Genomic DNA, 12,017 nt, shown 5'->3' with positions numbered 1-12,017 from the left:
AAGGCTCTTGAGGCCTTTGACTACAGTGCTTAGTATAGGTGCCACTGGTTTGAATAGTCAGGGCTAAGTGCAAACATCAGAGTGTGGTCCACAGCTTCCTTATCTCTAATGAACACTGATGCATTTTTCCCCTCATTACTGCATTTCTCTGTATTTCACACATTAAAAGTCAAGGCTGTACTTCATCTCCTTTACATAAAGAACAGCATCTCCTTTGTGTTTTGGTAGGACCAGAACCTTCAGACATTTTTCCAGGCTGTTCCATATTGAAAGCTGACAAATCCAGAAGAATAATTATTTCCAAACAAGAAATGTTGAAATGTGTAGTAGGAAGTTTCAAAGCCTGCTAGAAGACCTGCAAGAAGAGGCTTCCTTTTGTCATCAGTGCTCAGAATGCATTAGTGACTCTGCTGAAAAATATTTCTGTGCTTTTCATGTGCCAGGCAACTTTGCATTTGTTCCTGCACCAAATGCTAGCATGGCACAGAAATGTCAGAGCTGACAAAGAAGTTGTTTAAACACTCATATAATCACCTCCAGGCAACTCTGTCTGTGTAGCTCCTCTTTGGAGTCACCCACTATATGGCAGTCTAGATGGACAGTATCGCAAACACAGAAAGTAACCTTCCTAAATGAAAGTTCTTACACAGCTGTAGTCCACTTTCCATTTCTCTCTAGAGTTGTTGTGGTGTAGGGCTTCACTGGGACTTTGCAGGTAAGAGGAGGATCAAGTGACATGGGAGGTACTCTTCTCACTGTAGCCTTGTGCTGAAAAGCAGCTTGGAGGGGAAACGCTGGATCAAGGGGCTGAGGCCAGTTGTATGAGGTTCAATAAGGCCAAGTGCTGGGTCACAACAACCCCAGGCAGTGCTACAGGCTCAGGGAAGAGTGGCTGGAAAGCTGCCTGCAGGGGGGTGTTGGTCCACACCTGGCTGAACATGAACCAGCAGTGTGCTTAGGTGGCCAAAAAGGCTAACAGCATCCTGGCTTGTATCAGAAACAGTGTGGCCAGCAGGACTAGAGAAGAGATTGTGCCACTGTACTTGTAACTGGTGAGGCCCCACCTTGAATCCTGTGCTTGGTTCTGGGCCCCTCACTACAAGCAAGACATTGAGGTGCTGGAGAGAGTTCAGAGAAGGGCAACAAAGCTGGTGAAGGGTCTGGAGCACAAGTCTGATGAGGAGCAGCTGAGGGAACTGGGGCTGTTTAGCCTGGAGAAAAGGAGGCTGAGGGGAGACCTTATCTCTCTCTACAACTACCTGAAAGGAGGTTGTAGCATGGAGAGTGTTGGTCTCTTTTCCCAAGAAACAAGTGATAGGACAAGAGGAAATGGCCTCAGGTTGTGCCAAGGAAGGATTAGATTGGATATTAAGAAAAATGTCATCATGGAAAGGGTTGTGAAGCAGTGGAACAGGCTGCCCAGGGAAGTGGTGGGGTCACCATCCCTGGAGGTGTTTAAAAGACATGTACATGTGTCACTTGAGGAAAAGGTTTAGTGGTGGACTTGACAGCGTTAGGTCACTGATTGGACTTAGTGACCTTAAAGACCCTTTCCAACCTACATGATGCTGTGATTCTATGACACATATGCACAATTATTGGCTTAGATGGTCAGTATGTAGTATGTATTCAGCATGCAGTGTGTAGTTAGGTAATCTCCACAGCTTGAAGAATTTAAAATTGTATGTCTTGTCCTTTTTGGCAGTGAGCTTTGAATTTGAGGAAACTTCTGTTTGTTTGTTTTTCTTGGTTTGAAACAAGATGCTTTTAATTTGCCAAGGGAAGAACTTCTCAGTTTAGGTAAGTGCTAATTTAGATAAGAAGTGTGTGGGACATGTATAAATCCTACGTGAAGGTTTTGGGCACCTTAGGGCATCCCAAATTACTTCATGTGTAGAATGGCAAATTAAATAGAGCATCTTATGTGTAAACTGTTTGGAAGATAAGTGGTTTTGCACTTGACTGTGAACATGGACAACACTCAAGAAAGTGTAGATACGTGCTGTGTAGGATAGGTCGAAATCATTTAACGCCTTTTAAAAGTTACTTAAGTGCTGTATTTCTCAGTGGAAAAGCTGTTTTAAGAAGTGAAAAATACATTCTCAAACATTAATATAGAAGGGGAATGGCAACTGACTGGAATTCTTTTAAATATACACTGTTATTCAATGTTCCCATCGCAACGGGAAGTTCCCATTGCTGCGGGTTCCTGAGTGGAGACGAAGAAAAGCTTTTCTTCTGCCTATTTGATTTTGGCTAAAGAAAATGAGCAAAAGATACTAAACATGAGTAAACTTACAAAGGCTTCAGTTTAACAACATTTATACAGAAAGACATGGTCACTGATGTGTTTTTTTTCTCAGTCTGATTTGTCCATGCAAGCTTTCCATATACACACAGAGTTCAGTGGCACCAATAGCAGCAGACCTATCATATGGCCTTTCTCATATCCAGCTGCATTCCTGAACTCGAGGCATCTGAATGCTGTTGACATTAGCTAAGATTGTACCTAGCTTATTAATATATTAGTTCCTTTTTCCATGAAAGATGGCATCGATATTATAGCTTACATAATTTATCAATGAGATGACAGTTTATTCCTGAATCTTTTTCTGCAGCACACCATAAATCCACATATTCTCAATAATAAAACATCTGTTATTGTGGAAGAGAAATATCTAAGAGACTGGTAGTCAGAATTAAAATTACAGTGTCCTTATTACAGAAGGATTATGGTTTAACAATTTTTCTTGTAAGAAAACAAAAACCTATGTCTTGCATGTATTATTTTTAATTTTACAAGATTTCACAAGTTATTTACTCGGCCAAGATTTTACTGTTTATAGAACTTGCACTGAAAAAATTATGTCCAGGGATTTTATAAAGTCATTTGTTGTACCTCAAAAAAGTGTGGGTGTACTAAGCAATATATGTCTCATAAAAATGTAATATGCTATAGGGCTCCCAGACAGTCATTCTGGGTATATTTTTATAAGTTTAAATATTTTATTAATAATAACTCAATTGCATTTAGTTATCTTCTATAGCATTTAGACCTGTCATTTAGATGATTTGATCCAATATTAAGAGCAAAACCTAGATGACCTACAAAGACTTTATAGTTTCTAATTTCTATGACATTTTTAAACATAAAGCAATATATTTGAATGGAAAAGAGAATACAAATATGGACAAAACAGTCTTTGGGTAGAGTTATTACTTATTTCCTTATAATTTTAATTTTAGAGTAATTGGTATTTACTGTGAGACACAACTAAATTAAAATGAAAGTCAGCTTTCTGCATCTTGACTGAAAAGAGGAGGGAAGAATAGTAGAGCAAGAAGTGGGAGTGCTTTAATCTGGCTACAGGCTCAATTTTGCATGTGTTCCTCCATGCAGGTTTGGGTTCAGGGCTTATCATTTGATATAGAGTAACTGTTGCTTCAAAGTAACTGGATTTTTAAAAATGTAAGTAGTTTCTCTGTGCAAATGCCTTGGGCATTCTGGGTTAAATGTGTCTAATCGTGGACACAAATAGTACGTGGATGCACCATATAGTAATATATGTTTGAGAGGACTCTTGGAAATCTTTTTAGCAAGCAGAATTCAGTTACCCCAGCAGATGAGCCTGCAACCTGTGTTTAAACACTTGAACACAGAAACTGGTGCAAAAATCCTTTCGGTCTCCATTACTACTGCTAGGCTGAAGCGCAAAAAATGGAGTATATGATATCCCTGTTCAAATGACATGTTAAAAAAAATATTTGGTGTTTCTAATTGTATAAAATCAGCCCAGTTGACTTGCCTTCCATGAGAGTTTGAAGGCTCCTGAGTCCTTTCTATGCTAATTTTTGTATTTTCTTGGATATGCAAAAATTTAGTTGATGCTGTGTCAAAAGAGTAACTTAGGGTAGTAGGATCCTCCTGATAGAAAGGTGGTGATGGTGTGAATGAGTCACTGAGATCTCCCTTATAAGCAGTGGAGGAGAAATAAGTCATTTTGGGTATGATGAAGGTATGGTTTATCTCACCTGGAAGTACACATTTAAAACAGATCAAATGAACCACACCTTAAAAAGTTCTGTTTCCTTTCACTGATTGTAGAAGGAGCATAGGCTATTTAATTCAGGTGTACAGGTCTGTATAATAAATATCCAAAGTTTGTGTAGAAGAACTTGAGGTCTCTAGATTCAGTTTTTTGAGCATTGTCTGTAAAATTTCTCTAACAGGACGTAAAAGAACTTACCTTAAGAGTTTTGGTTTTTTTTTCCGAGAAAGTAGACAGAAATTGGAAGTTCCATAGTAGGAAAATAACCAATGCATTTTATTTTTACTGTATAATGGAAGTTTAAAATTTTTTAAGTTATTCTAAATAATGTATCATTCTCAATAGCTTAAATAGTATGTGATATCAATGTCACATATTATTGTAAGTGTTGATGTGTGTAGAATAACATTTTGGATAGCTCTATTAAAAAAAAAATAAACAGAAATAAAAAATATAGAATTTCTCTATCTGAAAGTCAGTGTGTATGTTTCAAATGATGGTGTGCATATGCCAGACTGTTATACCCCCACAGTGCTCAACATTTACTCACAAAATACCTATAGGATGAACTCAGGTATGTACAGCACACCTGTACTGTAAAGTACAGTTACTGTCAAGCTAATTTAATGTCTGTCTTTGAGTGTGGGCCTATAAGCACATATTGTGGACATGCCAGTAGCAAGTGAACATTGGACCGTTTTTTGGTGACTAGGTATATGCACATTTGCAGTGGGAGTGTGTGTGTGCTTGGTACATCTCAGGCGACTCAGCTTTTCAATAACTTGTTTTCCTATTTTTAGGAAGTTGTTTTCTATGTAGACACAAAAGTGAAAGTTCATCTTGATAGGAAACCTTGCTCTTCACAATCTCATACAAAACTATAACATGGGAAAAGGCATGAACAAGAGAGTTGGCAAAGCCATAGTGGGTTTCACAGAGTACAGGTAAAGCGCTGTAGAATGGCAAGGACATAATAGCTGTGCTCCTGGATTCCTTTCTCGTGCCTGCTTTTGGCTTATAAGTGATAGTCAAGATTGCTGCAGAGAATTTTAATACCTAAAATAATGGCCAGTAATTTGCTGTGGTTGATTCTTAATGCCTGATGGTAGCTACCTGCATTTAAATTTAGTCATTTCAATGAAAATGCAGCATTTCTCAGCAGTAGTCAGGAATTAGAATCAGTAAAAATGAATGATTGGTTTGAACTGTTCTGCTTATAAAATCCATTTTATTTCAGTGCTTTGCTTATAGAATTAGGTACCAAATTATAGGGAAGCAAAAGACAACTTTTTTAGTCAGACTTTGCTTTTGAGTACAACAGTTGTATCAATGACACAGAAAGTAACCGCTGGGACAAAAACCAATATGGGCTCATGTGCCTTTAGTTCATGCAATTAAAGATGAGGAGTCATCATTACTGTAATGAGATGGGGTTTCCTCACCTAAGATTGCTTTTAAAATGTATTTTAAAACCAGGATTTGTAGAACTGGCAATATGTAGACTGGAACTCTTGAGATCTTCTGCATATCTCTAAATGTATATTTATGCAGTAAAGGCTAGGTCTTTATGAGCTCACTAATGGTTTCACTCAGTTCCTCTGAAGCAATGTCTTTGGAAGCAGAGGTAAGACAGCACTGAAAATTCCATGCCAGAAGCACCTTGTACAAAATGTTATTAGCTTTCAGGAGAATATTTCTTTTCCATTTAGCAGGATAGCCACACTTTTATCTGTAATATCGTCAAGATGTTAACTATCAGGAGAAAGCAGTTTTGTGCTTTCAAGAATCAAGAAACACAGTTAAAACATTTACAGCAGGCCCATTTATTACTTAGAAAATGTGAATGAATTAAAGCTTCAAAATAATTTAATGAGGTCCCTTACCATGTTTTTTATGAAATCAGAGGATATTTAATATGCTACAATGTTTCTCTAGAATGTAAGGGACTAAATTCAACAAGTGTTTTTGAAAATAAAACCTTTGTATTCAATACATTTCCCTCTTTAAAATGAAAATGAGTCTTTCCCACTCCCTCTCCCCCATCTAGCATATGCAAGTCTATATATTAGGAGAAAACGTGAGAAAAAAGATATTTCTCATTTTGCATAATATCCCTCTAAGGAGACTATATTTTACTTTTCTAAAGGATATATTAGCTTATCTTTATGGGGTTCTGTCTTCACATCCTCTCTGAAGTTTTCTAGACGAGTGTTAGGGCTGTGAACAGATCCATGTTACATTTCACCAGCATATTGATGTAGTTTCAGAAGAACAGGTTATACAATATCAGAGCATCTTCAGAGGATCTGAAGTAATGGAAATATTAGTAGAAGGATGTCATTTGTGGTCTGTATAAAAAGAGCACAAGTACTTTAGTTTAGTGTTCTTTTGGTCATAAAATTTGATAGAAAGTTAACATTTTTCCCTGCATACATTAATATCAGCATATTACATACCATGTAGTTACAAAATATTTTTCACGTAACGTGTAGTGACAGTGCTGAAAACAAAAGAGAAATGTGATGATGCAAAATGTATGGGCATAATTTGCACTTTAAAGTACCTACATAAAAGAGAATGTTTTATTAATATACATGAGTCATTCTCCAGTTCTGTGGACAGCAGCATTAATTCAGACCATTTCTGTAAAACTGTGTTTTTAAACTTTTCTTCCTCCCATGTCTCTGCTATACAGATTAAATTCTGATTCTATGAAAGATATATCCACTTTGTCAAAACTCTACATATTTGTTCCCAGTTATGAGGTACCTGTACTTACTAGAATTCTCCCTGATATTTAACCAGTAGACATTTCTCTGGGAATTTAAAGCAAAGTTAATATGCTTTTTTTATTCTAAAAATATTTTCTATTTTAAAAATCAATCTATCATATTTAACATATAATTTAACCTTCTTCGAAACATTATCTACTGTACAGCTGAACACAGAGTACCGTTGTTTTAAGTATTTTATTAAAGTGATTAGAATAAATACTAGTTTGTATTAGAAAAGCAGAGAAGTATGTTCCCTAAGACAGAACTGTGTATTTACATTATGATGAAAACTCATTCCATATTCAAATGCTTTCCTTTCTGAAAATTCTGGTAGGAATACAACAAAAATTGCCTTTTATTTACTGTAAGTAATTTTAGAGAAACAGTTATGAACTCTGAAGCCATGATTTTTTTCACTGTACAAAAATTTATGTACAAGTAGACACACTTACACACGTACCACCTTCCTCACTGTATTTCATGTCACATATACTCTGTTCTTGTAGCCCTAACTTTTTTGTGGAAACACTTTGCAAGTCCTGCTGGCAGAGGTTGTGAATCAGATAGGATAATCAGAAGTCTTTACAATTTTACTGTATCTTTGTCTGTTCTTTCTTTCACCTTTCCTTTACTGCACTATCTTGTCTGTCTGATTCTCACAGGAGACATGGATTACAACTGGTTGGACCATACGTCTTGGCATAGCAGTGAGGCATCCTCAATGTCTTTGGTGAGACATGTGGAGCCTTACCTTTTAGATTCCTTTATCATTTCACATTTCCTTTGTTTTATTTACACCTTTGCATGTTTTCTTTTTTGTATCCTTTTTTTATCCCACACCTTTAGGGTACAGTCAAAGGGGAAAAAGAAAAACTAATGAGCAGGCAGTTCTGTCGGATTCTAACACCTTATCCGAGAGGCAAAAGAAAATGGTGTGCTTTGGTGGCCACTCTTTGGAAGAGGACTTGGAATGGTCTGAGCCTCAGATAAAAGACTCTGGGGTAGATACGTGTAGTAGCACAACTCTAAACGAGGAACATAGCCATAGCGAGAAGGTACTGAGAAGCCTGCATTTTAACCTGCTCATTTGGTCTTTGTTTGCTCTCTGTCACTCATTAAAATAGTGTATAAAATAAAAGATAGGGTGTTTCTAGAGACAATGGAGTGTTTCTAAAGGTGCAGAAAAGAAAAACAAATGAAATGTCTCTGCATGCTTGCAGATTTTCCTGTTTGGCAGCCAAAGAAAAAAACTGAGAGGCATAAAGGATGTTGTTCCTATGGTTGCATAATAGCATATCGTGGTATTACCTTCAAGTATAAAGTAATTAACAATAAGGATTCTACTGATTGGCTTATTTGATTTACTCCTGGGGCTGAAATTAAATTAATAGTTTAAACCCCAGGTGAAAAAGGGAGAAAATTAAGTCTCTTTGCACAGGAAAGTTGTTTTTCTTTTTTTCCCTTTCACTGTCATGGTTGTTCTTTTGTTTTGTTGCCATGCCATTTTTGTGCAGTATTGTGCAGAATTAAAGGCTTTGCCATCTGCTTTGGTATTTTTTATTTTTGCTTTCTGTTTTGTGGAGATTATGATAAATCTTTTTAGAGTTATTGTTGTAATGGGAGCAGATTTGTCTGTGCCTGCTAATTTTGCATGAAATAGAGCATGAAGTTGTATTTATCTGTGAAAAAGTGCTATGATTACACTAAATAAAACGTTAAAATCTTATTAATTGTACCAATGTGCAAGTATAACTGTGCTCATATATAGTAACGGAGTAACAATGGTCAGCATGCTTCATATGTGAAATAATTATTCTAAAAAAGAAACAGTATGTTTAAATAGAGTAATGATTATACCTTTTACTATATTCTACAAGTTTTAATATACCGCTACTGAGAGAATGTAAAGCACCAAAAACGTTTGTCAGTCTTAGAGAAAACTGACATTTTTGGAACAGCGGAAAAAGAAAAAATGTCTTACATCCAACTTCTGTTTTGAGTTAAACTTATTTTTCAGTATTACTTTTATACTCCACCTCTACTATTGTTTTTTGTCAGTACTCAGGTATGATTGTCATTGTGTATAGATAACTACGTATAGTTGTCTGTATCTGTCTAATCGTCAAGAGGCAAAGATTGTTCTAGATATTAACAAAATTTGATTTAGTAAAATAGATAATGTTATTAACTATTAAAAATACATTGTGATGGACTATACATCCAGATAAGTGTTTGCCAGCGAAGTTTTTTGTCATTTTATTACATTAAATATTAGTGTAATCATAATACTTTCATGGCATTTTAAAAATATATCAGACAATGAAAAGTATTACTGAAATATTTGTCTTTGCTATCCTGTTCACTGTATTTTCCATTAACATCATATGATAGCATCCAGTAACCTGGCAACCATCCAAAGACGGAGACCGTCTCATTGGTCGGATTTTGTTAAATAAACGACTGAAAGATGGAAGTGTGCCTAGAGACTCAGGAGCAATGCTTGGATTGAAGGTTGGTAATGAATAATTTTGGAACTAACTCCTCGCAGTTAAGCTAGCTACCTTTATAATGTAAGTATTCTCGTATCATAGTGTTTGTATACCCTTATCTGTAATGTCTTATCATTCTCAAAATTACAATATAGAGACGTTTTATATTCAATTACCAAAAGTAATTTTACAATTCCCTGATAGGCTCAAAAAATGTATATTTTCAGAAAGACGAGACATGTTTTCACAATTTTGTTGAGACTGGCTGCTCTGCAAGATACTAATTGTATCCTTGCTGGGCAAGCCAAGCCTTGTGTGCTTTCTTCAGTACTGAGCATTGCACCATGGTGTAACTTCTGTTCCTCAAAAGAGGGGAGAGAGCTTAATGAGGATTGAGTGTCTATGAATGAGAATCAAGGGGAATGACAACAAGCGGACATCCTGGTGGGGGTCTGTTACAGACCACCCAACCAGGATGAAGAAGCAGATGAAATATTTTGCAGGCAGCTGGGACAAGTCTCCCGATCGCTAGCCCTTGTCCTTATGGGGGACTTCAACCTACCAGATGTCTGCTGGAAATATAAAAAAGCAGAGAGGAAGCAGTCTAGAAGGCTCCTGGAGTGCATGGAAGACAGCTTCCTGACACCGCTGGTTAATGAGCCTACCAGGGAAGGCACCCCACTGGATCTGTTGTTTGTAAATAGGGAAGGACTTGTGGGCAATGTGTTGGTTGAAGGTCGCCTTGGGCATAGCGACCATGAAATTCTTGGAGAAGTCAGAAGGGTCATCAGCAGAACCGCTACTTTGAACTTCTGAGAGGCAGACTTTGGTCTGTTTAGGAGTCTGGTTGGCAGAGTCTGAAGGACAAAGGAGTCCAGGAAGGCTGGTCTCTCTTCAAGAAGGTCGACTTATAGATGCAGGAACAGCCTGTGTCCATGTGCCAGAAGACAAGCCGGGAGGGAAGAAGGCTGGCCTGGCTGAATAGAGAGCTGTGGCTGGAGCTTAGAAATGAAAAGATAATTTATAAACTTTGGAAGGAGGCGAAGGCTACTCAAGGTGAATACAAAAATGTTGTGAAGTTAAGCAGGGAAAAAAATTAGAAGGGCCAAAGCCCAACTAGAGCTGAGCCTAGCTACCGCTGTAAAAGGCAACAAGAAATGTTTTTATACATATATCAGCAACAAAAGGAAGGCTAAGGAGAATTTCCATCCCCTGATGGCTGCGGGAGGAAATAGAGTGATAGAAGGTGAGGCTGAGGTACTAAATGCCTTCTTTGCCTCAGTCTTTAATAGTCAGAACAGTTGTATTCCAGGTACCCAGCCCCCTGAGCCAGAAGACAGGGATGGGGAGCAAAATGAAGCCCCAATAATCCAAGGCAAAATGGTTAGTGACCTGCTACACCACTTGGACACCCACAAGTCTATGGGGCCAGATGGAATACATCCAGGGGTGCTAAGAGAGCTGGCAGAGGCAATCACTAAGCCACTTTCCATTATCTATCAGCAATCTTGGCTAACTGGGAGGTCCCAGTTGACTGGAAGTTGACAAATGTGATGTCCATCTACAAGAAGGGTCAGAAGGAGATCTGGGGAACTACAGGCCTGTCAGTCTAACCTCGGTGCCTGGGAAGGTCATGGAGCAGATCATCCTTAGGGACATCTCGCGGCACATACAAGAAAAACAAGTGATCAGGCCCAGTCAACATGGGTTTGTGAGAGGCAGGTCCTGTTTGACCAACCTGATCTCCTTCTACGACAAGGTGACCTGTCTAGTAGATGAGGGAAAGGCTGTGGATGTTGTGTACTTAGACTTCAGTAAAGCCTTTGGTGCCATATCCCACAGCATTCTCCTGGAGAAGCTGGCAGCTCATGGTCTGGATGGGTGTACTCTGTGATGGATAAGGAACTGGCTGGAGGACCAGGCCCAAAGAGTTGTGATGAATGGAGCCAAATCCAGTTAGTGGCCGGTCACAAGTGGTGTTCCCCAGGGCTCAGTATTGGGGCCAGTTCTGTTTAATCTCTTTATCAATGATCTGGATGAGGGATTGAGTGCACCCTTAGTAAGTTTGTAGACAACACCAAATTGGATGGGACTGTTCATCTGCTGGAGGGCAGGAAGGCCATATATGAGGATCTGGACTGGCTGGATCATTTTGCTGACGCCAGTTGTATGAGGTTCAACAAGGCCAAGTGCTGGGTCCTGCACTTGAGTCACAACAACCCCAGGCAGTGCTATGGGCTCAGGGAAGAGTGGCTGGAAGGCTGCCTGGCAGAGAGGGATCCGGGGGTGTTGCTTGACAGTGTGCCCAGGTGGCCAAAAAGGCCAACAGCATCCTGACTTGTATCAGGAATAATGTGGCCAGCAGGACTAGAGAAGAGATCATGCCACTGTCCTTGGTGGTGGTGAAGCTAGTGATACTGTGTTCAGTTTTGGGCCCCTCAACGTAAGAAAGACATTGAGGTGCTGGAGCAGGTTGAGAGAAGGGTGATGCATCTGGTGAAGGATCTGGAGCACAAGTCTTAAGAGGAACGGCTGAGTGAACTGGGGCTGTTCAGCCTGGAGAAAAGGAGGCTGAAGGGAGACTTTATCGCTGTCTACAACTACCTGAAAGGAGGTTGTAGCATGGAGGGCATTGGTCTCTTCTCCCAAGTAACAAGTAATAGGACAAGAGGAAATGGCCTCAAGTTGTGCCAGGGGAGGTTTAG

The 12,017-nt window shown here is 38.7% G+C and overlaps 1 protein-coding gene across 29 annotated transcripts in view; it reads left to right on the top strand.

The window, feature by feature from the left end:
- Positions 1 to 12,017, top strand: part of RIMS2 (regulating synaptic membrane exocytosis 2) — a gene marked incomplete at its 5' end in the record, with an annotated part of 469,329 nt that overhangs the window by 237,659 nt on the left and 219,653 nt on the right. For 17 of the 29 annotated variants that reach the window (XM_080338800.1, XM_080338797.1, XM_080338795.1 and 14 more), the window contains 2 exons: positions 7,486 to 7,553; positions 9,215 to 9,338. In XM_080338800.1, coding sequence (XP_080194926.1) covers positions 7,486 to 7,553; positions 9,215 to 9,338 — 192 coding nt within the window. Of the gene's footprint in view, positions 1 to 7,485; positions 7,554 to 7,669; positions 7,879 to 9,214; positions 9,339 to 12,017 lie in introns of all 29 variants that reach the window. The other 12 variants (XM_080338798.1, XM_080338791.1, XM_080338813.1 and 9 more) reach the window with 1 other exon arrangement.

This window comes from Nesoenas mayeri (genome assembly GCF_963082525.1).
Source record: "Nesoenas mayeri genome assembly, chromosome: 2".
NCBI classification, from domain to species: Eukaryota; Metazoa; Chordata; class Aves; order Columbiformes; family Columbidae; genus Nesoenas; species Nesoenas mayeri.
Note: the sequence above shows the minus strand (reverse complement) of the source record. Positions and strands in the feature narration are given on the sequence as shown.